The sequence below is a fragment of the Equus quagga genome, chromosome 11, assembly GCF_021613505.1.
Source record: "Equus quagga isolate Etosha38 chromosome 11, UCLA_HA_Equagga_1.0, whole genome shotgun sequence".
NCBI lineage: Eukaryota > Metazoa > Chordata > Mammalia > Perissodactyla > Equidae > Equus > Equus quagga.
In genome coordinates, this window is record NC_060277.1 from 41,994,595 (window position 1) to 42,021,064 (window position 26,470).

At 40.6% G+C, this 26,470-nt stretch overlaps 1 protein-coding gene across 1 annotated transcript; it reads left to right on the top strand.

Annotated features, from left to right (window-relative positions):
• The first annotated feature begins 457 nt into the window (after nt 1-457).
• Nucleotides 458-26,062, top strand: UBE2J1 (ubiquitin conjugating enzyme E2 J1). Its single transcript, XM_046676442.1, has 8 exons — nt 458-595; nt 9,190-9,263; nt 10,203-10,334; nt 12,544-12,628; nt 12,914-13,019; nt 15,129-15,258; nt 17,200-17,319; nt 22,733-26,062. The coding sequence occupies exons 1-8, from the start codon at nt 565-567 to the stop codon at nt 23,009-23,011; spliced, it is 957 nt and encodes a 318-aa protein (XP_046532398.1). The 5' UTR covers nt 458-564; the 3' UTR covers nt 23,012-26,062.
• Nucleotides 26,063-26,470: the final 408 nt, after the last annotated feature.

Genomic DNA, 26,470 nt, shown 5'->3' on the forward strand with positions numbered 1-26,470 from the left:
GGGATTTAAAAGCGGAGCCCTCCGTAGACCCCGCGGGGCTGCGGGCAGCTCGGCAGCCGGAGCCCAGAATCGCGAGGGCTGGGGTCCCGGACAGGCGGCGAGGAGCACCGGGATGCTTCCGGCCACGCCGGGCCTCGGCCCGGGCCGCGAGCGCTGGGACCCCGCTGGGACCCCGCTGGGCCCGGGGGCGGGGCAGGGCGGCCGCCCTAGCAGATCCCGGCGCGGACTGCGCGGGGCCAGCGGCGGCCGCGGGATGACCGGCGGCCCGCCACGAAGCGACTGCCACGTCAGGGCAACTTCACAAACCCCGGGCGACAGCAGCTGACGCGGCCGGGCCTGCGGCCAGGCCAGGAGGCGGACCCCTAGCCCCGCGGCCGCTGCAGCTCCGCCCCGGCCCGCGCCGGCGCCCGCCCTCCGCCCGGCCCTCAGGGAGGCGGGGGAGCAGCGCGGAGGCGGCGCCAGCGCGGAGCGCGCGCCTCGCCGGCCCCCCTGCCCCCGCCCGCACTCGGGCCCGCTGGGCGGCGTCGGCGGAGGCTACTGGGCCAGGCGGCGCGGAGAGCGGCCATGGAGACCCGCTACAACCTGAAGAGTCCGGGTGAGCGGGCTGGAGGCGGGGCGGCGCCGGCGGGCGGACCGGGGGGCCGGGGGGCCGGGGGCCCTGAACGCTGTGGTGCCCCGCGTCCGCCGCTCCTCGCGGCTCCGTTCCGGGTGTCGCGCTCTACGCGAGGCCGCCGCCTGCCGGGTTGGCGCAGGCCGCGGGGCACGGGCGGCCAGTCCTGGGCGCTGGGCAGCCCCGCGGCCCCCGGCCTCTCCCTTTGCCCGTCCTCGGCGCGTAGGCCTGGGTCGTAAACTCCGCCCCGGGAACAGCTGGAGCGGTGCTGTCCAGGGGCGATGGCTGCAGCCTCCTGCCGTGCCTGCGCTCCGGTTACCCCTCCTCCGGCGCTGCCGCCGGACTGTCATTAGCTGTTTGGTCCACTCGCATTTGAGGATTTGGTTGTTTAAATATCTATTTGCAGCATTTAGGGCGAATAGAATTACAGACATAAAGGAAATATTCTGTACTAAACCAATTAACCAAAGAGCTAAGAAAACTAGTTAGTTGAGCCGTGCACTTTAGAGCTAACCATGATGTTTGCCGTACTGAGTAATATGGTGTATGTCTATATTCACTCATAGAGGCTTCTTTTCCTGTGTTTACTGCCCCTGCTTCATTCCCAGAAGCAGCCCAAACCATCCTGGCCTCACATTCTTACTGGTGCATTAGAAAGATGTGAGGAGAGTCGCCGGCTCTCTTATATTAAGACAGGCTTGAAGTGAATCGCTGGCTTCTATACATGGTATTAGTTCCAGGTGTACCTTGAGAAATTTGTCAGGAGGGAGGAACTCCACAGTTCAGCTCTAAGTGAGAATACTAGGATGTTAGGGGTGGTTTGACCAAATCTTGCTGCTGCTTATTTTTTCCTTCAAAAAAAGCAGCTTCTCAGGAGGAATCAGTAAGATTGTCATCCTTATGGAAAGAGTTGACATTGTGAATCTTTGACTTTTTTAATATGGAAGAATATGCAAAGACTCCAGAAAACCCTGAGGATATTGATTGAACAGAGCTTTGTTAACTTTAGTGCTGTCCAGCAAAGAAATTTCTTAGGTGACCAAGTGTGTCGAACGAGTCATACTATTTGGGGGCCATGGACTCCTGTAAAGATCTGGTGAAGGCTATGAACCCTCCAAGAAATATATTTATACAGTTCAATTGCAGTGGGTTCCTGATCCCCCCTCAATCCCATCTCTTAAGAACTCCAGGAAAAAGAAAAGGAAGATCAAAGAGAAGGAAGGAAAGACAAGCTTAATTTTAAGGTTAGATGGTAGAATGATTAAATTATTTACATTGTCATAGGTATAAAGAAAACTATGTGGGGGCTGGCCCCGTGGCCGAGTGGTTAAGTTCGCTCGCTCCACTTCCGCGGCCCAGGGTTTCGCCTGTTCCGCTCCTGGTCACCGACGTGGCACCGCTCATCAGGCCATGTTGAGGCAGCGTCCCACGTGTCACAACTAGAAGGATCCACAACTAAAATAATACAACTATGTACTGGGGGGTTTGGGGAGAAAAAGCAAAAAAAAAAAAAGGAAAACTATGTGGGTAAAATCATATAGTGACTCCTTGGTCACATGGTACCAAGTTCCTTAGGATCACTGAGGTACTTAGTGGAGTATCCAAAGAAGTAATGGAAATATGAGTAATAATGCAATTTGGAATGGAGAACCGGTGAGTCCCAAGAGGTTGTTATCAGAGGACATTGCTCAATTTTGATAGGTTATCGCACCTGAGATTATGATAAGTGTTTAAAATTCTCTGGAATTTTGTGCATTTCCAAAGTATGTGACTTATTGTCAGTTGGCTGAGCTTTGGACGACATGCTTCTAGCTGTGTAATAAATTGCTTCCTTTTTTTGTTGTTTCGTTTGCTCAAAGGTGGTGTTGCTGTTCTAAAAAGATAATTTTTTTAACCTTTTTTTGGTTGTGTGGATCATTTGGAGTTCATGGAGAAGGTGAATTAGATGAGATATGGGACTTAGTAGCAATGCTAGGAGGCATAGTGAAAATGCTTTCTTCCTTTGTTTTATTCTCAGTCTCGTGATATTTTTAGAGTAATGCATATGTGAAAGGGAGTGATTAAAAACCCTGCACAATGTTGGAGATATCTTTTTCTGTCTGATGTGGATGGATAGGATAGTTAAGACAACACAGACAACTGGGTAAGGGCCAGATTGCTAGCATGTGGATATTAAATTTGTTCATTCAGTAAGATAGGAAAACTTATTTCCTTGTGATTTTTCTGGATTGGACTTGTGGTTGTGGGCAGAGCTCTGGGTGGGGCCACTTCATATGCCTCTGACTAGCTAGCAGTAGTTGCCTCTGGATCAAGCTCCCTGGTCTCTTTTTGGGGTCTGCTCTGGCCAAGGCGGGATGGTCTCATAGTACAAAGTAGGGAGACCTACATGTGAAGAACTTCCTGTGGCAGCTGTCCTCACAGGAGGCCTGTGGGCGTGTTCAGCAGGTGATTGGTGTGTAAGAGACCAGAAACCTAGGAGTTACCCTATCCATGCCTGTGGTGTCAACTGCAGCTTCTGCCAGTCATTCTCAAGCTTTAATGTCCAATTCAGACCCTTCTCCTAGGCTGTAGATACATAGAACTTACTGGTCATTTAACATCTTTACCCAGATTTCCCACAGACCGAAAAAAATCTCTACAGGGTATAAAAACCAAACTCATCAGTTTTCTCTCCTCCCCTAAACTTGAACCCCACCCTAATATTTCTTATCCCAGGCATTAACAGCAACTAGGCACCCATGGGAGTCATCTTTTTTTTTTTTTTAAAAGATTGGCACTTGAGCTAACAACTTTTGCCAGTCTTTTTTTTTTTTTTCTGCTTTTTCTCCCCAAATCCCCCCAGTACATAGTTGTATTTTTTGTTGTGGGTCCTTCTAGTTGTGGCACGTGGGACACCGCCTCAACGTGGCCTGACAAGTGGTGCCATGTCTGTGCCCAGGATCCAAACCAGTGAAACCCTGGGCCACCAAAGCAGAACGAGCAAACTTAACCACTAGGCCACGGGGCCAGCCCCAGGAGTCATCTTTGATCTCTTGGTCTACTCCTCTACTCCATCTCCTACCCTGAAACAAACACACACGCACACGCACGCTCAGGCATTTGTGCATGGGCACTAGTACACACAGACACATCTATCTAATCAGTCACTGTTGTCATCAGATCAAGTAAAACAAAACAAAACAAAAACTGATTAGCTCACTCCTCAAATTGAAAAATGTTCAGTGGCTTCCTGATAGCTGTGGATAAAGTTCCAAGTCAACTGTTCAGCTTGGCTTGCAGGGCTGCTCATGATTTGATCTTTGCCCTCCTCACCAGCCTCATCTCCTACCTTTGCATTTTCAGCATCTATTCATTTTGCATTTTCAGCATCTATTCATTTTGCCCAAATGACTCTCCAGATGGAGCAACTCTTCTCACCTGTATGCCTTGGTCCCTGTTGGAACCTCTGCTTGAAATGCATCTGAAATTCCTATTAATTCTTCAAGCTTAAAGTTCAGCCTTGTCCAGCTCTCCTAGGCAGACAAAGGTAGTCCCTACATTTATGCATACTAGATCAGTGTTTGTGTTGTGATTGTTTTTATGTCTTTCTCACTGTGAACATTTTTTGTGCGTGTGTGTAAGGAAGATTGTCCCTGAGCTAACATCCGTGGCAGTCTTCCTCTATTTTGTATGTGGGACACTGCCACAGCATGGCTTGATGAGCAGTGTGTACGTCTGTGCCCGGGATCCAAACCTGCAAAACCTGGGCTGCTGAAGCGGAGTGTGTGAAATTAACACTATACCACCAGGCCAGCCCCTCACTGTGAACTTTTTGAAGGCAAGAAGCAGGTCTTGGTCATTCTTTTTTTTTTTTAATAGCGATATAATTGACATATAACATTATGTTAGTTTCTGGTGTTGGTCATTCGTTTCTCTCCATCACTCAGACATTCTTTAAATGTTTGTTGAATGGATACTTTTGCAGAGTCTTACTGGGCAGACACATTAATCCTGAAACATTTGCTCAAGTGCCTTCACCATGGGATTAGGAAGAGGCAGTTGGGGAACATGACATTGGGTTCACGTCCTCAATATACCTGCCTCCTGCATTTTACCCATGCTTTGGAGATTGATGATATCAAGATACTTGCTTTCCAGGAGAAATAGATGTGTGAGAGAGAGTAACCTGTAAAAGATCTCTTTAGTTGGAGCTTTGTCTCTAAACCCCAATGTCAGCCCAGTGAGCTAGCCTCGGCTTGTGAAGAATGCTAGTGCCTAGGCCCATGGCGCTTAGAGCTTGCATCCAGAGTGATCTTGAGGCCTCCATAAAAGGGAAGAACAAAAGCAGGCAGGTAGGTGCTCCTCACTCCCATTCCCTTCCCTGGCACATTTATCTCACCATGGTAGGAGAGTTCCCTTGAATAACCTTGCAAAGAGATAAGAGAGGAGCTGATTGGAAAAAGTTTTTTCTCTAACCATGAGATGCAAGAGATGGAGAATCAGGAGTGGTGGACTGTGTTCTAGCCTGAGTTGCCAGGCAGTACTTTGAAACTTGCCTATTCTGTAGCAGTGATATTTCTCCTTGGGAGCCAGAGAGCCATGCTATGAGGCCAACTACAGAAGCTCAAGGCCTGGTTTTGAACGAGGGAGAGTCATTGAGAGGGCCTTATAGCCAGCCCATTTCTGACCTTCCTAACTTGTGACGTGGGGAACAGGGAGGGGTGAAAGGGAAAGGAGGATTATGTGAAGAAAGTATTGACTCTCATTTGACGAGTGTAAACATTAAGGCAGAATAAGATGAAGTGACTTGTTCAGAGATTTAGAGCTACAAAACGTCAGAGCCAGAAATTTAATGCAGCTCTAATTCAGAGTCCACGTTCTTTTTCACTAAGGCGTTCATAATAGATCTTATTACAGAAAAAAATAGGGGCTGGCCCCGTGGCCGAGTGGTTAAGTTTGCGCGCTCCGCTGCAGCGGCCCAGGGTTCGGACCCTTGGCGCGGACTTGGCACCACTCGTCAGGCCACCTTGAGGCGGCATCCCATGTGCCACAACTAGAAGGACCTGCAACTAAGATGTACAACTATGTACCAGGGGGGGTTTGGGGAGATAAAGCAGAAAAAAAAAAGATTGGCCACAGTTGTTAGCTCAGGTGCCAATCTTAAAAAAAAAAAGAAAAAAGAAAAAAATAGGTTATGAAAACACTAACTGATCTCCCCTTCTGTTTGGCTCCGTGCTTTAGCTCTCACGTAGTATGTGCCTCTGTGGCCTATGAACTAATGAAATCAACATGTTTAGTTGTTGAACCAATGATTGTTCCTTTAAATACATTCTTATAGCAATTCTGACGCTTTCATACATCTCTCATAATATCCAGGTACTATTGGGTGTTTATTTTCTTCTTTCCTGTTGGACTGAGCTCAATGGGGAAAAGGGAGAGAAAATGATAAGGATATGGAATGACGTAAAATCTTAAGCTTCATCACTGGTCAGGCAGCTGATGTGGAATGAAGGAAAAACAATCTCCTTGGCATCTTTGCTGACAGCAGCTAAGCTAATGAACTTCATACCAGTTTTTTTTTTTTTTTTTGAGGAAGACTGGCCCTGAGCTAACATCCGTGCCCATCTTCCTCTACTTTATTTGTGGGACGCCTACCACAGCATGGCCTGACAAGCGGTGTGTGGGTTCGCACCCGGGATCAGAACTGGTGAACCCTGGGCCGCCAAAGTGGAATGTGTGAACTTAACTGCTGTACCACCTGGCCCGCCCCCTAAAAGAATGATATTTTTATGTGGCTTTAAATCGGGTTTTCAATCCTTGTTCCATGGGCCCCTTACTAGGTAGAATAGGTGGAAAGGGGGAAATAGCCTGAAGGCCCTTCCAGGCTGGCCTCTTCAACCAAAATGCTCTGTTATCTGTTGTACATATTGAGGTTCTCATTAAGCTTTTCTTTGAACAAAGACTTTTATCTTATTGTCAAATAAGTTTGAAAAACATTGCTTTTAATCAGATCCTTGGAAAGAGATTTCTTGGGGGAAGATAGTAAAATTCAATTCAACTAATATTTGTGCTTACTTTGTGCTAAGCCCTGAGGAGACTGCAGTGAAGTTGATTGTTTAGCAGGAAAGATAGGTATTAAGTAGTTACAAATGAGATGAACTTTATAAAAATAAAATATAGACTGCTACAAGGGCTTATAGCATGGGGACTCCACCTGGGCTCTAGGGCAGTGGCTTCCAAACCTGACTGACTGTTAGAATAACTTGGAGAGCGTTTCTGGTTTCCACTGTCCTCCCGGGACTCCTCAGGAATTTTTATCTGTCCAGATGGGAATCTAGAGTCACTCCTCTGGAGATGGACAAGGGACAGCATCAGGGAGACCTCCCTGAGGAAGTTACTTAAAGGTCTAGTGGGAGCCAGTCTAGATGGTGAGGTGGGGTGGGGCAGGAGCAGCAGTGTGAGCTGAGGAACATGGCGTATGCTGGGTTAGAAACATGTACATATTGAGACACTCTCCACACAAGTTCTAGACACTAGGCCTTGTTCAATTCTTGACCCCCCACCCCAAGACTATAAGTTCCTTGATAACTGAAACTAGATTTTATTTTGGTTGTAGCTATAGCATCTAGTATGACCTCAATAAATTTTTTGTGTGTGAGGAAGATTGGCCCTGAGCTAATATCTGTGCCAATCTTCTTCTTTTTGCTTGAGGAAGATTGTCACTGAGCTATGTCTGCCAGTCCTCCTCTGTTTTATGTGGGATGCCACCACAGCGTGGCTTGACAAGCGGTGCTAGGTCTGCACCCGGGATCTGAACATACGAACCCCAGGCCACCAAAGCCGAGCCCATGAACTTAACCACTACGCCACTGGGCCAGCCCTGAGCTCAGTAAATTTTTGACGGTCAAGTGAACAAAGTCTCTGCCAACAGGAGCCTAGTTCAGGGTAGGAGATGGAAAAGAATATTAATAATGATGGAGTAGGATAGTGACTTAACTTTTTTCAGCTTAAGAACCCTTGTTTAAATGAAATTTTATGCGAAGGTCCTGATACATACTGAACCATTTGGTTGTATAGATGTGGGAGTTGCTTCTCAGTTAACCTCTCTCCCCATAACATTCCAACCTGTGCCTCCACTCATTTTACTTTTATTGTTTCCTCTCCCTATTCATATCCACCTTCGGAATTCCTACTGTCCTTCTCTAAGATGTCAGTGCCTGACCCCTTGTCTGTCTGCTCTCAGGTTAGGTGTCCACCTAGTGCGTACCTCTTTTATAGCATGTATCAAACTATGTCAGTTGGTTTTCAAGCAGAGTTTCGGCATCCTGGGGCTACCTGTCTTTTCTCTGGCTTTGCTCTCCCATGCCAGTATTCTGACATTTTTTTAGGACCTAAAGCTTGAGATGAGAGGGGCTGGGATGGAAGGATTGTCCTTTGAGAGCCAATAAGGAAAGAAGGAGGGTACAGATACAGATAGGGTTGTATATTGTGATAGGCTGCTGACAGCCATTTATCAGGGGAATAAAAGGCTGTGTCATTAACTGAAAGAGGTGGAAGAGAAAAGAGATGAGAAGCGAGTAAATAGGTGTCAAATAGTCTTGGGGTGCTAGTTGGAGAGAGTGGGCTGGTGGGCTTACTAGAAAAATGTAGGAACATTGGGTGGCATTATGTCCCAGTGGAGGTTGTTGATAATAGCTCTGTAAGGGCATCAATGTGCTTGCTTCTGTGACTTTTTTACTCCCACTTCAGTAATGCTCAGCTGTTTGGGTATAGACACCAAATGAGAAGATGGTTGGATTGGATCAGTTGGAGTTGAATTTTATTAGGAGAGTGTGAAGAGGAACTCCTGAGAGCCAAGAGTGTGGATAAAGAGGGAAGTGAATATATGTATAGATGGGGTAAAGAAAGTTGTGGGATCCGTGGATTGAAGGTTTTAATTAAGCTGAAGAATCATTTCAAAAAGGAATTCAATTAGGGCCATGGAGATGCAGTGACCTCTGGGGACAGTCCGTTAAATTAATGCGAGCTAGTGGATGGAAAGTCCCAAGAGGTTGAGGATATAGGGGGGTTTACGTTTATGAGCATGAATTCCAGAGGGCACGTTTTGTTAACATAGGTGTTTGAACAAGGTAGACTTGGACTGCCTGTGTTAGAATCCCAGCTCTGTCATTTACTAGCTGTGTGATTTTGGATAATTATGTAATCTCTCCATGTCTCAGTTTCTTTGCCTGGAAAATGGGGTAAAAATAGTACCTACGTCATAGCGTTGTTTGTTTTGAGGATTACATGAGTTAATGTTGGAGTGCTACCACATAGGAAGTATATATAAGTACTTATTAAATAAAAATAGTGTCTTTATGAGACTTGCCTATATATTTGAATTAATGTGTAATTCTTCTAACGCCTAACTGTCATTTCCTTCCCCCTTCCTCCCATTATTACTGTTAGCTCATAATTAAACCCGTACCGTATACTCGGTTGAATTAGTCCTCTACACATTTTTTGTCGAAGGAGCAACTTCTTCATTGGGTTTCTAAATCTGTGCTAATCACTTGGAAAAGTGTATTTTAAATGCGTCTATCTTGTGAATTTTCTTTTAGCTGTTAAACGTTTAATGAAAGAAGCGGCAGAATTGAAAGATCCAACAGATCATTACCATGCGCAGCCTTTGGAGGTTAGTTTCTACCTCCATCTTCCATGTATGAATTTTAATACTTTCATATTTTAAATTGCTTAAAATTGTTTTTCATTGCTTTGAGTCATAACAGACGTGTTTGATGTGGTTTATTGATATATTTTACTCCCTATGTTTCCTCTTTTATTAACCATTCGGAATCAGGTATTTTACAAGAAGCAGATTACCAGTCTCTATAAAAGGGGTCTCAGATGCCAAATTGGTTTTAGGTCATGAGTGTGAGGGAGGGAGGAGAAGTGGGAAGAACCCCAGACTCTGCAGTTTGGAAGACCTAGCCCTTTTTGGCTAGTCTGGCCTTTTGGCACAAACATCTCCACCTCTCTTCAGTCTTCTCATCTGTAAAAGGAGGGTATTTAAATGTGCTCAGTCTGGCTTCCAAGATAATAGTGAGACTAAAATGTAATAATGTGTGTGCGAGCATTTTGCAAGTGTAAACTCTAAAGTACTTGGTAATTGTAAGATAGTGGTGATAGCATATATATTAATATTATTGACCACTTATAAATAAGCTCTTAGGCATCTATGAGGGGTAATTTTTAAAAGTTTGTTAAAATAATCCAAAGATACAGTAATTATTTGGTTATATAATAATTATCACTTAGTTGTATTCAAGGATTAATTTCCAGCTTAATTACATCTATAATCTTATTTATGAATATATAGCAATGCTCAGACGTTTTTAAATGCATTTGTTTAAAAAAGATTTTAGCTCTTATGGGACATAAAAGCTAGATTAAATAGCTTTTATTTGTAACTTTACACTTGGGAAATTTTGTGCATTTTATACTTGAGAAGCTATTCTAGCAATAATGTAAAATATTAATTTTTCTCACCCTGGAATATTTCTAATACTCATTGGTAAAAACGATCAAACTTTTTACTGTTATTGATTCCTTGCTGGTTATTATTTTTGTTCAGGATAACCTTTTTGAATGGCACTTCACAGTTAGAGGACCCCCAGATTCTGATTTTGATGGAGGAGTTTATCATGGACGAATAGTGCTGCCGCCAGAGTACCCCATGAAACCACCAAGCATCATTCTCCTGACGGTAGGATTGGCTTTTGGATGCTTGTGGTCTAACTCTTCATGGTGGCTGCAAAGTATATTCAGCATATTCATTTTCATTAAGAAATAAAGTGGGACATTATTATAATTTTGCCTTTGGGGACCAGGCCTTGGTACCACAATTTTTCCCCCCAAAAATAATTCCTAGGAATTACCGATGATAATAGAATGCATAATTGCCATGGTGTGGTTGTTAGGCTTTACTGAATTAATGTATGCAGAGTGCTAGGCACAGTGTCTGGCACATGGTGAGTACTAGTAAAGGGTAGTTAATGTTACTGTACCTCTTAATCACATCCTGTCCCTCAGTTTCTCCCCTTTCTTACACTCTGGTCTTCAGTTTCCTCATTTATATGTGTAGCTCTTAGAATAAGAGCTGACACAGAGTCCTCAATAAATGTTAGCTGTGTTATTACTATTTATATCTTAGGATTTCCATCTTCGCATATTTTATCCCCATGTGAAGGAAAACTATTGATCTGATTTTCTTTTATCTTTCCTGAGACTTTGTTCCATCAGTGAATTCCTCTCTTAATTGTTAAGCTTTCCTTCCCTCATTTCGTTTAATTGATATGTGTTTAATTATCCCCTCTTCTTGAAAAAAGCAGACGTAAAACCTTTCTGTATCTCTGCTACCACTTGAAGCTATTGTGCTGTTTTCTCTTTGATAACCTTCGAGGCCTCCGTCCACTGGGTTAGCCTGGTGCCATCTGGTTTCCACATCCAGCACCCTGTTGAAACGAGCTTACTCCACCAACCTCAGAAACGAGGTTGAGAAATCCTACTGCTTCTTCTCAGTCTTCATTCTGTTCCATGGCACACATTGTGTTGCAAATGGTGACACAAAAGATGTTCATCAATAAATACCAAATTAGTGCTGCTTTTACGTATATTTGGTGTAGTGGAAAGAGCATTAGTTTTAGAGCTGATAGACCTGGATTCTGACCAGTGCTTTTTCCATTATACCATCGGCAGTTTACATAAGCTCTTTAAAATTCAGTTTTCTCATTTGTCAAAAGCGTTTTGTAGTGTAAATATAGTCATACTATAAATTTCCTGGCATATAGAAGCTGCTTAACAAATATTAGGTGATGCTAAGAATTGTTAGTATTGGCAGTAGGGCCGGAGCAGGATCCTGGAGGGGCCCTACTATGTTGAGTCACTTTAGTTGCTAGATCATGGGGAGAGCCACGTGGTCTAGGGACAGGGGCTGGTGCCTGGGGAACCTGGTGGGGGTGTTTGGGGCAGAGCTGTTCACTGACATATACAGAAATATTTCAGTAGTTAGCGAACGGTCTGGTCATATTTAGCACGCTGGCCGAGAATCAGCCCTGCCCTTCTGATTTTCAATATTTGCTCTTTCTGGTTCACTTCCTCTCTTTTGAAAAGTCTTCTCTAACCTTCATTCAACAAATATTTATTAAACACTCGTCATGCACTCTGTGCATCAGAGAATAAGTCAAATTCTCTGCCCATGTGGAGCTTATGTTCTAACTTCATGCCTCTTCTTCTCCTAAGTATGGATATGCTACAAGTTCAGACTTCAACTGTTTTCTCTTATTTCTGTGAGATGGCTTCAACGATCACCTCTGTGAAGTCAGGTACCAAAAATGTTTTCTTCAGATGTCAGCGTGTCTGTATTTCTGCCTGCCTGCTGGACATCCTCAATAGCTCTTCTACCAAGACAGTAGATCCAAGTCCAAAAATGAAATCATTCTCTCTGATCTTCCTCTTCTGTGCTCCTGTCTTATGAGATTGTATCATCCTCCTGAAAATCACTCCCCTCAGAGCCTTCCTCACCAGTACCTAGTTGGGTGGTACTAAGTCCTGAGGTTTTATCCCAGCCTCTACCTGTCTTCTCTTGTAGATCCTTCATAGAGCCTGGCGCCGCACTAGGCACAGAGGAGGACGTCAGGACCTCTTTATGTGTAAATTATTTAGATTTCAGTTGTGCAACTCAGTTTCAGAAAGCTGCTACAGCTTCTAAAAACAGCTTTTATTATTCGTTCAGAATCCAACGAATATTTGTGGAGTGTCTATAAGAGAACAAAAATCTGTGTGCCCTTAAAGATTACATTCTTTTAAAGTTATCTTTAAAAATTATTTACATATAAAATGGATTTATACTTATAAAGTATAAAACATTAAACACACACATATATAATTTTTTAAATGCCTTATTTATTCCTAAGGCTAATGGACGATTTGAAGTAGGCAAGAAAATCTGTTTGAGCATCTCAGGACATCATCCTGAAACTTGGCAGCCTTCGTGGAGTAGTGAGTATTAATTTAAAGTGAATAAATCTTATATAACTTTAGTCAATTCATAACTATATATTATAATACACTCTTGAGATTGAAGCTGTTTAGGACAAATAATTTGATATTATTGAATAAATAATAAAGATGCTTTTCCTTGTCTAGATTTTTGCTATCATTTTAATACAGCTCTCCTTCCTGTACCTGTTCAGTGAGAGCTTATGAGTCTTTTTCTTCTCTTTCTGGGGTAAACTCAGTTCCTTTTATGAAGCAAGTTAAATTGGTGTTTACTTTTTATTTCAGTAAGAACAGCATTATTAGCCATCATTGGGTTTATGCCAACAAAAGGAGAGGGAGCCATAGGTTCTCTAGATTACACACCTGAGGAAAGAAGAGCACTTGCCAAAAAGTAAGTTTTGCGTTTCATTCTTCATTAAGATCCAAATACTATTCTGGCTGATGGCTATTAGGAGATAGGCTCTGTCTCTTACTTTGTAAGTTACCTTGGCTGCAGGGTCTACTCTTAGTTTTGCTATTTTAGAAATTCAGTTGTACCAGTTTATCCAGGAGTGACCAGAGTCTAAGGAATTGATTTCATGCTATCTTGTTTTAGAAAGTAGTTGATAATAATCATCCTACAATGGGAGATATCTTCTCCTAGAACATGGTACTGGTCATTTGTCTCCACTTGGGGAGTATTGCAGATGGAAAAGAACCAGAGCAGTTATTTATATGTTTATGTGTAGCTTTCTACAAGATTAAAAATTCCTTGATGGTGGGGAGGGAATCCACTTTACACATCTTCGCATCTGGCTCATAGCAAGTGTTCAATAAATGATAGTGAATAAAGCAAAGATTTTCTTTATCAAGGTGAGGTTTCCCAGTGGTATTGCCTTCTCAGTTTTTTCCAGGTACATTCTGTCTATATAACCCAGATTAGTCTTTAGATTCAGAGTTTCCTCTCCTTTGAGTGGTGCTAAGACTAATTCTTGATTTTGATCATTTTCCTCTTCTGGACTCTGCTGTCTACCACCCTTCAGACATATTATGTTAATTAAATGATAGTATATCTTACCTTACACAGCCTAGAATTGGCCCTTCACAGATGTTTGTTAAATCGAATAGATTTTGGTGTCTGGAAGATTTGGTAGACTCCCTGGTCTCATCATCAGCGTTTCTTTTTAAACCTCTTTCCCAGGTTCTAGGGAAATACCTTACTTGTGGCTCCTATTCAGCGATTATAACATGTACTGTGAATGTATAGCATTTGTTTTTTTATGATTTTCTATCTTGATACTTATATCCATTTCATGTACAAGGTGATAAAAAAGAAAAGAACTTGGTTTTTTTCTTCTAGACTTCTCAGTATATCTATTTATTCTAGATGCTCAGTCTATAATAGAGGCTTTTTAAACATGATTTTGCATTCAACTGTGGGAGCATACCACCCTTGGGGATAGACTGATATATTCAAAATAAACATTCTCCTTTAAGTTTCATCTGACTTCTCAGTTAAAAGTGGACACATTTTAAGGCAAATAATTTGGATACAGCTGATTCTCAAGAGGATCTAGACAGTAGTGCTGCTTCTAGTGAAACAAAATTTTCATCAATAAATGCTAAATGAATGCTTCTTTTACATGTATTTTGTTTACAGGAAATTATTTAATAATTTAAATAACATGTTCTTCAAGACCTAAGGCTTTTATCATGTTGAACTAGAGGAGCAATAAAACAATTTTTTAAAAGGAAGTTCAGCAATGTAACTATATATTTCTACGTATTATACATATTTACTTCCAGTCATACAAATCCTCAGCACTCTTGTGAGCTTCAGAGCACTTTTGGCTATATCTGGAATACAAAGGAGAATATGAAAACATAGAAAAATAAATTGTAGGAAAGACTAGTTAACAGATTATCTTGAGTATCTGCTTAATATGAGTGATAAATTTCAGAGTCTTTGGATTTTCCATGAGTTCTCCATCTTTCAAATGTACTGCTATGTAGATGAATAGGATTTGTGAGTTTTTTTCCTGGAAATATGTGTAAATTCTATTTTTAATTGGCTTCTTTACTGTTTTATATATGTTTCTGCTAAAGACAATTCAAGCTTTATAGTGGACTTTTTTCACAAGTTTAACATATGGTTGTTAGTGTGATTTTGAGGATGTGTATTTAGACAGTTTATATATTTTGTTGTATTAATCTAAAACTTATTTTTCTTTAGATAGTATGTTGGGAAAAAATGGAATCTAAGCCTTGGATTTTATTTTTAATTTTAGATTTTTTTTAATTGAGATATAATTGACATAGATTTTTTTATACCAATCTAACTTGTGTATTTGTCTCAGAACTATAATTATTGCTAGCATAGTCTAATTTACATGTAGATGAATGTAATATGGAATTATCCAGTGTTCTTGTCTTTTAAATTTAATCATTCAGTATTTGAGTAAATTGGATTAACATTCAAGTATTTGATTTATACCCATCAAAAAAAATTATTTCCTACCAGATCACAAGATTTCTGTTGTGAGGGATGTGGTTCTGCCATGAAGGATGTCCTGTTGCCTTTAAAATCTGGAAGTGATTCAAGCCAGGCTGACCAAGAAGCCAAGGAACTGGCTAGACAAATCAGTTTTAAGGTACTCTAAATTCCTAAATAAATTCTAGTTATGGAGCTCTTTTGTTTACTTTCAAATTCTGCATAGAAAGTAAAGTAATATGGTTCTATTGCAATGAAGTTTTTAGAAATAATTTTTTTTTATTGTAAAACTGATAATATACATTCACAAAGGCAGTAAAAGGTGGTAGTTAAAAGCTTAGACTCTGGTGTACATGCTGGGGTTCAAACCCCAGCTCTGCTGTTATTGGTAGTAGGACGTCAAACATGTTACTTAACTTTACTTTGTGCCTTCTTCTAATCTGTAAATAATAATGGTGCAGTCGTGTGTCACTGGACGATGGGGACACATTCTGAGAAACACATCCTTAGGTGTTTTTGTCATCGTGCAGACATCATAGAGTATACTGAAGGGGAGCGAAATTTGCCACCCCAAACTGTGTCTCTCTAACATGAAGGTTATTTTAGGCTGATTATTTTTAAGAAACAAAAGACTCAGAAAGTTTTTCTTGTTGGCTCCCCCTTAAGTGCCTAAAAGAATTCAGATGAAAGAAGTTGTCTTGGGAAGCAAGCTATCACCTCAGCCTTACATGAACGAGGTGGGAGACAGGCGGGAACCTAGTGCTTTTGCCTGTTTGCTGGGCTCCCCTCTGTGTCTTCTGGTTCTGTGTGGCCAAACAAACACTTGTTTTCCAAACGTTTGCTCCTTTTCACTACCTGTGAATTGCCTTCCTTCCCTTTGACGTCCCTGACTCTCTCCACCTTCAACATCTTTTGTCTTTAGCTGAGATGGTATTTAAGGTGAGGGCTTCAGCCGTTGTGGCGAGTTACTTGGTTTTCCTGGGTTTCTGTCATGTATACATGTTATTAAACTTTTGTTTGTTTTTCTCCTGTTAATCTGTCTCATGTCAATTTAATTCTTAGATCAGCCAGAAGAACCTAAAAGGGTAGAGGAAAATTTCTCCCTCCCGTACAGTGCTTACACAAACCTAGATCCTATCACCTATTACACAGCTAGGCTGTATGGTACTAATCTTTTGGGACCTCTGTCAAATATGTGGTGCATCATTGACCTAAACATTGTTATGCAGTGCATGACTGTAGAACTGTCACTGGTGCTCAATAAATTTTAGCTATGATTATAGAAAATATAGATAAACAATAAGAAAATAACAGTCATGCATAATCCCATCCCCAAGAAATAACTGTTGTTAATATTTTGGTTCATCTCGCTTATATCCTTTTTTTCATCTAATTGCTTCTGGATTTAATTAGCTCCACCTGCATTAAGCAATATACTACCTCCTTTTTCTTCTCCACTTCTGTACATCCTGTCTGTCTTTCCAGGTCCAGTTCTTAGGAGAAATTTTTCCTTTATTTCATTGTGGTGCCTGAAAGAGGAGGTGCTTAATAAATGTTGGTTATTCTCTTCCTTCTAAGGATTCCTATTTTACTTAAAATTGCTTGTCTGAAAATATCAGGGCCAGGTGTGTTTTGTACATCAGAATTTCAGATTTTAGAAACTATCAAACATATACCATATGTTAACACCTGTAGTGGGATCTGGGGCAGCACCCGATAATCAAACCCATTACTATTTCCTTACAAACCTGGGAATATTTATGCTAATATGGGATAAAGACTGCTAATAGCCTCACATGTCAAAGTTTGCCTGAAAATTACAAGAACTTAGTTTTTAGAGCTTTTTGGAACTGTGGATTATGAACCATGAGTGTTAGTTTCGTCCCTCACCAAGTAACATCTCCTTGAGAACAGGGGCTGTCTGTGCTTCTTCCTAGAATACTTCAGAGTGTTGTACATGTGAGTGCCCCGTAGTTAACTGATTGATAGTTTATATTAAGGTAGCAATTAATGTAAATCCAAGGGAGGGAATTTAGTAGGTTGTGGGTTATTCTGTACATTTCCTCTTGTAATACTGCTCTTGGCTGTATCTTTTTTATAGGCAGAAGTCAATTCATCCGGAAAGTCTATTGCTGAGTCGGACTTAAACCACTCTTTTTCACTAAATGATTTACAAGATGATATACCTACAACATTCCAGGGTGCTACGGCTAGTACATCGGTATGGCTCTTGTCTTTTACGTATGTGTGTATCTATATCATTATCTTTATTTACAATAGGAGGAGGAGATCCCTAGATGAGGCATCTGAATATTTTGGTTCTCCCTAACAGTTAGATTCTAGCGTAGCTCTCCCACTAATGAATTATGTTATCTTAAGCAAGTGATTTATATGTTTTGGACCTTCTTTTCTGTTAATTGGGGCTGGACTAATAATTTTTAGGTCCCATCATCCTTCTAGAATTCTATGATTTCTTTGAAAAGCTAGTTTCTATATAGTGCTACACTCTGAATATAACAAAATGTACATAAATAAGCCACTTTCTAAATAGACAACTGTGTCTCTGGCAGTTTTGTTAAGCTACATGAAGGCACTGATTTAATAAAGGCCTCGAGCTAAAGATTTGCCTTCGACTGGCTTTGTCCAGTATAGTAGCCACTGGCCACATGTGGCTATCTAAGTTTATATTTAAATTATTCAGAATTAAATTAAATTAAAATTTCAGTTCCTCAGTTGCACAAATGATCCATAGCCACATGTGCATAGTGGCTACCATATTGGACAGCATAGATATAGAACATTACCATCATCATAAAAAGTTCTGTTGGACAGCACTGCCTTACCCATAGTAATTGTCCAATAAATAATTATTGAATAAAAAATAAATGATGCTATGGGTGTTGCTGGTTGTGCCCTGATCTGTTGTCAAAGTATTAGTGGGCCTAGGTCATCAGAGAGACCCTAGGTCACCAGAGAGAAAATGTGACTGGATTGTTGCTAAATAATTAGGATTATGGGGAAAAACATTGACTTTCCTTTTTATGTAAAAAAGATGAACTGGCTTTTGGGATCTTTTTGGTAACAGATCGTGTGGTTGAGTGGCCACATTTTTCCCCCCTCTCCGGTTTATAAAGGATTTTAAAGGGTCAGGAAAGTTGAAATAGGAAACTACATATTTGCCCCTTACTCAGGAATAACTTACTCTAAAGTGGGACTGAGTAGTCTTGAGTGGCTCTGTCCTGGTCAGAGAGCGAGATGGGCAGAGAGAAGTAAGTTGGAGAAAGCAGGGAGAGGGTGCTCTGGAGGAAGTACTGGGAGGGCTGGAGATGGAGGGATAAGAAAAAAGGGTATGCTGAGAGGTAAATCATTTTTATGTGTAATTTTATGAATTGCAGAGGGATATAATGAATTCATTTTAGTCCGTATGTGTGTTAACTTTTCACCTTTAGAACTTTGTTTTTTATTTCTTAAATAGCTTTTTTTTTTTTTAGAAATGGAGCCATCCTATATAGAGAGGAGCTGGTAGTCTTTTTTTTCCAGCTGTAAGGACAATCTCCTAAAATTTGTGATGTATTTAAATCTGTCTTTAGTCTATTTTAAATCTATCTCAAGTCACCCTGTTACATATTCCAGTTACACTTATGCCAGTTGTAATTTACTTTACAATTAATTATTTATTGTCTATCTCATGTCCCAGAATGTAAGTTCCTTGAGGATCAGGGCTCTCTCTCTACTGCACTGGATCCCCAGTGCCTGGCATGGTGCCTTGTACACAGTAGGTGGTCAGTACATGTTTGTTGATTGACGAAATGATCTTAGGATTAGTACTTTTAAAAAATACTAGGAATACAGGTAAAGAAATCAAGACGTTTGAGTAAATTAGATTGCACAAACAATATTGTTATTAGTACAGTAGTATTTCAAAGTAGTCCTTTGATTTTAAAGTACATAAAACTTAGAATTTTTTTTTTTAAAGATTTTATTTTTTCCTTTTTCTCCCAAAGCCCCCCGTACATAGTTGTATATTCTTCATTGTGGGTCCTTCTAGTTGTGGCATGTGGGACGCTGCCTCAGCGTGGTTTGATGAGCAGTGCCATGTCCGCACCCAGGATTCGAACCAACGAAACACTGGGCTGCCTGCAGCGGAGCGTGCGAACTTAACCACTCGGCCACGGGGCCAGCTCCATAAAACTTAGAATTCTTTCATAGGTATGGGTAACTAATTGATAGTAGTTCTGGTTAAAACACTGACATGTAGTAAGTTGTCTACAACTGCAAGTTAAGCTTTTTATTACATTTATGTACAAATTATCTCAGAGTGTGATTATACAATTTTATCACTGTGGAAGTCACTGAGACTTGGTTTTGGCTAGAGGTGGCTGCCTTACCTGCAAGTGTAATGTAAATTTGCTGAGATGTTGTACATCAAATCCCAGATAAGCTATGTTTTTTTAGCTTTGAGGGGGCGAGAGATTGCCCAAAGTCTAAATACAGCAGATAACATCAGGCCATCTGTTGCTTTCTGATGCAGATTTTTTAGCTGTGTAGAAATGGGGAAAATACTGATGGTAGTTTTGTGTTCTTTCAGTCTGTCGGATTTTTTCCCCCGCTTCTCAGGGGTTGAGCTTCTGAATAAGCCATTCCGTTTTGTATTAAAAAGCAAATGCAAAACTCCCTCACAGATGCTGGTTATTCTAGGTTATTATAGAAAAATTTATATGTATACAAGGGACTTATCTGTGATTTTTTTTCCAATATTTAAATTGAATTTAATTAAGTGCAAACATCACATACTTCTACCTTCCCAGACATGGTCACTTCATTTTAATTAAGGAAATGGAAACTGTTATGACTTGTTTTCATGCTGTGATATGTGTGTTTGAACAAGTTGAGGCAAACAGCAAAGATTTAGAAGTCCTGCCACAAAGCTTACCGTATTTTGAAAATGCGGAAGCCGACAGTTCTCCATCTGGCAGTTCAATAGGAACTTCCGGAACTGAGTCCAGTCAGTCCCTCAACTCCAGATAATCTAGGTTCCCGGGGCCTGTAACCTTGGGGTCGGTACAGTTTTCCCTTGATGTGATTGTTTTAAATAGGAAAAATTTTAGCATTTTATAATATTGTAGCACTAGATTTTAGTAATGTATCATCCAAAGGCATCTGAAATATAGGAACCTAGATTAAGCAGTATATCTATAAAAATATTTCCATTAAATGCATGAGTAATGTCTTATCTAAAGCCAACATTTTAAGGGATTGTTGTTCTAAGTATATTAATTATACTAATAAAGGTCTGAAAAGCTGTCCTAAGTAAAGTCATGACATTTTTTTAACCTAAATTTAGTGCCTCCAAAGGAATATATTAATAACAATATTAATAATAGCTAACATTTAATAAGCAATTGTGTATCCTAAGCATTTTATTTCATTATCCTGTTTAATCCTCACAATACTGAGTTGGATAGTATCCTCGTTATACAGATGAGGGAGCTGAGTCTTATGTTAAATAATTTGCTTGGGGTTACACATCTACAAAGTGGCAAAGCCAGCCTAGTAATGGGAAGGCTTCTGGTTTTGGTCAGGTATGTGGGCAGAATAGTGTTCTGCCCTCAGACTAATGGAAAAAGATAACATGTATAAAATAAAAGCTTGAAGCTGAGTCAATCTCTTGTGTTAGTTTCTGGATTGGTAGCACCATCGTGTTTTTTATTTTCCTTTAGAACCCTTTTCCCTCGAAGCCTTGAGTGCATTTGCTTTCTCAGACACTTTCATCCTCTTGGCTGAGCAATTGAAGGAATGGGAGATTTTGAATGGAATGTTGCTGTGTTGGCTGCCATGACTCAGTTCAACTCAATGAGTATTAAGTCACGAGTGACTCCTGTGCCTGTAAGACCCCATAAAGTGCTGTGGCTTTGCGTATCTGCTCTCTTCGATGAGCACACTGCTCTTGGGAGTCCTGGAGAATGGAAGTCCAAGTTCATGCAACTCTCATTCAGTATCAGCCCTGACTTTTACTTGTAACTTTTCAAAGTCAGAGCTCCTTTCTTAGCTCTGTGTTATAGGTCACTACATTTGAGTGCTTCCAAAAGATAGTTTTAAGAAATTCAGATTATTTAAGCATCTTGAGGTGAATGTCAAATTTAAAATGTAATGTCTGAGTCTGGCCCGGTGGCATAGTGTTTTGCATTTGCACGCCCCACTTCGGTGGCCTGGGGTTCCCAGGTCTGAATCCTGGACGTGGAGCTACACACCACTCTTCAAGCCATGCTGTGGCGGCGTCCCACACAGAACTGGAAGGACTTACAACTAGGATATACGGCTATGTGCTGGGGCTTTGGGGAGGGGGAACAAAAAGAGGAAGATTGGCCTGTAATTTCTTCTTCAGGTAACTTAGATCAGCAGTTTTTTCCCTAATGGTTATGGCTGTTGCCAGCACAAAGCCCATCCTCTTGCCTTTTAAAAAAAGTATTTAAATTACATTATTTGATTCTTTTTTTTCTTCTAAATATTAAAATTTTCTCTAATGGAAAGTATTTTAGATGTTTTATATTTACTCAGTTTTTAAAGTTTTTCGGAATAAAACATGCATTCTTATTTTTTATTTGAAAGAATGTGTATTGGCACTAATTTAATCAGTATAAAGTTGTTTTCAGTAAAAGAATTAAGGTCATTGGATTATTAGGGGTAGAGTTAAGGTATCTTTATGAATAAAGTAGAATTCCTATTTTATAGAGCTTTTCTTATCTATAACCATGTTTAAGACTTTGAATCACTTGGTACCACATTGTGGTTATACTTTGACCAAGCAGTCGTTGAAAGGATAGAAAGCAGTCAACATCTAGTGCTTTGTGCGGCAACTAGTGTGCCAGAGGAGAGGATGCATCGAGCCTCCCACAACTGCCTTCAGATTTTTCTCGGCACACACCCAGGGAACTCTTGACCACAGAAAGTAACACAGTTCATACTTTATATGCATAAAGTAACACAGTTCAAACACACGGGAAAAGGTTCTTCTAGACTTGTGTTCAATTCAGCTGACAGGAATTGTGAGAAAGAATAAGCCTGATTTGAAAACCACTTCTAATTCTTTCAACAGTATTGCTGTGAAGAACATACGGTTTGAAATTATTTCCTATGTTCTATGATTATTGGTGAAAGCATGTTGATGTAGTAAGATAATACTGGAAAAAATCTGTTTCATGAAGGGCACACAGTTAAGAGTTGCTTTTTTTTGCCATTTAGCATGGCAAATTTTCAAGCAGAAAGTAGAAACCAAATTGCTTCCCTCCTTGGCTCTCCTGAAAGAAGGGAGGTGCCCAGATGCCTAGCAGATACTGCTGGAGTTGCAGCTGAGGGAGAGTAGAAAGGCGTCTATGGAGAATCTGGGTCAACTCGGTCCTTGTCGTATTTGTTGCTGGTAAATTCCTCCTCCACCTGGTGAGTACTCAGAGTAAGTTGTGTTGCTGGCTTATTCACGAGGGTGAGTTGCTAGTCTCAGCATTCAGATACTTCTTAGTAGTTTTGCTCTTGGTTGTATTTAGTACTCTGAGACTCTCTGTACTCTTGAATAGATGACAGGTATATATACAAGTTTTCTTTGCCAATTACAAACACAACTTCTTACAATTTCCTAGTATGGAGTCCCGACCCCCTCGGCAGCGTCGCTTCAGCAGCCTGCCCCGCCTGTAGCTAAGAATACCTCCATGAGTCCTCGCCAGCGCCGGGCCCAGCAGCAGAGTCAGAGGAGGTCGTCTGCTTCACCAGACGTGGTCCAGGGCCCGCAGCTGAGAGACAACCACACTGGTCATGGCGGATCCGCGGTACTGATTGTCATCTTGACTTTGGCCTTGGCAGCTCTTATATTCCGACGAATATATCTGGCCAATGAGTACATTTTTGACTTTGAGTTATAATGTTGTTTTGTGTCTTAAGAGCTGTGACTCAACTGCTTCATTAAACATTCTGCATTGGGTATAATCTAAGAATTTTTTACAACAAGTTTATTTTGTATTTACCCCTCATTCCTTTTTTGATCCTTAAGAAATTCAGTATAAATCTAGCTAGACATTCAGACTGTCCTGCTTAGTATAAGGGACTGGGAGTGGAAGCCCCTCGTCTCCCTATGTGACCTGCTTTACAGGGAAATGACATCGTTGTTTCTCATGCCTCAGCTTCTTTTTATGTAAATTTGTGATACTTTTCTGTATAACCCTTTGACGTTTTTGGATAAAAAATGGTGTTTTAAGTTCCATTATGTATTAATAGTTACTCAATACCATTCATTGAGTATTCTGTTTCTACTTATGTAGAATGATATAGGGATAAGAGTTGAAAAGGGAAAGTAAAACCCCTCAAATAGCTTACTTAAAATATTGTTCATAAGAACCATACTGGGAATGCCCATTCTGTGACTTACTTTGTGTCCTAAACATTCTTCAGTGAAAATAACTATTTCAGTCAAACGTTTGTGAGAAAATGAGATGACATCTGTGTTGTTGATGTTACTTGAAGAGGGAATAATGCTTTGTAACCACTTTGATATGCTGTTATCCCCTTCTCTTCAGTATGCACACAAGATTTAAAAAGGAAAGAAAACAATCCTCCGTAGATCTTTGTTTTGAGGAAGGGTCCAAGCCAGAAAATCCCTTGATTTTCATCCAGAAGTTAAGTGGGAGGATCTTAAGATTTGAATATTTGCTTTGCTTTGAATTGTATATCTTTTAAGATGTGTTATATGCCTACCTTTGTAATCATTATAAATTTAATTATTCCAGGAATATGCATAATGATGAAATATTTCATGTACCATTTTAATAGAAAAGCTCAGGGCCCAAATAACAGTGATAGAAATTAGAAAAGTCTTTACTTAGAATTGTCCACCTAATCAAAGCCCAAGAAATAATTTTCAGTGCAAAATCAATATATAACTTAGTGCTAGCTAGCTCCACAGACTCAAGTAGATAATTTTATCATCCTAATGCCTGATGAGAACATAGAATCATAGAACAACATTGCCTTTAGCATGTTCAGTAACAGCACTGAGGGCACTCTTGAGAGTATTGTTAATGAAGATTTAATGTTTAAATACAGGCAGCCCCTCCCTAGCTTTCAGACAGGTTATTCTCTCCAAGTGCACTTGTAAGTTAATTTTGTTTACAACTCAATGTTGTAAATGGTGTTTAGATCCTAGATGAGTCCACAAAAGTTAGTCCATAATGTCTATTGAATACTTTGGGGGATGGTATTCATAAAGTCCTTTTATTTCTTTTAACTAACTGAAGTTATAGGCAAGATAGAAAATTTGTGAAATTATTTTAAAGGCAAATTTAATTTTTACTCCTACTATGGGACTTTGATTCCATTAACCGTGAGGCACAATTTCTGCGTTCATCTGATAGCCAGTTTTCCTTTATATCTGCATCTAAAATAAGAACATATTATATACTATTATATAATAATAGTTGTCTTAAACTTTAATAAATTAGTGTTTTAAAAGTGTTTATAGATTGTTTCTGTTATAGCTATAGCTTGATAAAGTCTAAAAAAACCCAAGGACTTTATGAAGACCTCATATGTCAGGAAAATTATAGGTTACCATTTGATAACTTTATTGCCATGAGAAAATATTTTCTGAAGTCTTGATTTGGAACACAAGATATTAGAAGTACTGGTTCAGTGGTCAGTGGTCTCCTAGCGAGAGGTCACCGACCCACTGGGGAAGGCCAGGTCCTGTTCTCCCAAGAAGAAGGAAACCCCGTGCTCTCAGCCTGTGCTGAGACGAATCGTGTGCTTGAACGGTCCTCCCGCCATTTCCTCTCAGTCAGACTGGAGCCAGCCTCTACACCTCTGTGATCTTGTTGCCTGTTCCATGGGGTGGACCTCTACTTCAAAATTGATGAAGCCGAGAAGATTTGCACTGTGCAGATCCTTCTCTCTCTGATTTGCATCTCTTCCCTCACCCGTCAGCTGACAGGCCACCTTCTTGTTTGTGTTGGCTTTTTTTTTGCACCTGCTACGTGTATCTGAAAGTGGCACATTTTTTGCTCCTTCCCTTTCAGCTCCCGTATGCTACCTAAAATTCTTCAAGTTGTCGATCTGACATCCATTGTGGAGTTAATGAGCAAAATTGATCTTTGGGGCCATTCTTACTCGGGGCCATTCTTACTCAAAGGCCATCTGAAGGACCGCTTCAGAAAACTATTTTTAAAGCCCCAGTGTAACCCCTTAATTATAGAATAAGGGCAAAACTGAATGTTTGTTGGGTGAGGGCTTAGGACTCCTTCTCCCAATCCTTGGATTTGGGGCACGCATGGCTCTTTCTTTGACCAACATAGCACTTGACTACATATCAAGGTCGTTAAAATAGCATGCTTGAAAAAATGTATAATGACTGTTTCACCTGTAATAAAGCCAATGAAACTTTTCAAATTTTATGTGTTGTGGGGCTTTTATGTAGCACTTTACATTTTCATGCTGCTTATTGTTTTACTCTACTGAAATAAATGAATTTCCTCAAAATTCTCAACTAATTTTTTAAAAAAACCTCTAAAAACTTTATTATTTTGACAGTGGAAATATAAAATTTCCTATTTCAGGAGAATAAGAAACTTTTTTGTTATTTTTGGCTCTGAATAAACTTTCTGGTATCTTGAAACCACCCGTTTGTATAGACCCGAATCAGTAAACAAGCAAACCTCACACATTTCGACTTAGTTTGAGCAGAACCCTAGGCTGAAGTACTGAAAAGCCTATACTGTTTTATTGCTTGCAAGTAAGTATATGAAAGGTGAATGCATTTAGTGAACATGACTTTTAACGAAGAATAATGTATACATTAACATGGGTACTAGTAAAGCCTTTGTGGGAGGCTGTACCTTGCTCAAAAGCTGTTTGGAACACCTCTTTAACAAGCTGCCTTCAGAACTTGTTTGAGCTGCTCAATAAAACCAGTGACTTTATTCATACCTTGTTTTGACCAAAGGTTGTATTCTTTATGTCATCTGATCTTATCTCCTGTCCTTTCTGCCTCCTTGAATATTCTCTCACATCTTTCCCCTTCTTTTCATGCTCATGGCCACTACCCAAATGAGCCATCATCTCCTCTGAATTAGTGCAGTAACCTCTTAACAGGTCTCCAGTCTTGCCCCATTCCTCACCCTGCAGCCAGTCTTCTCCCATGCACAGATCTGACCCCGTCTCTCCCATTGCTTTTAAGATAGACCCAAATGCTTAATGTATGACACAAGGCTGTGCCAGACCAGAGTCCCATCTAGCTCTCTGGCCTAATCTGACCTCAGCGAATGCTACTGGGACCTTCCCACAGTTCTGAGCTTGAGCCACTGGGGCCAATTCTCTGTCCTGAGAGAAATGAA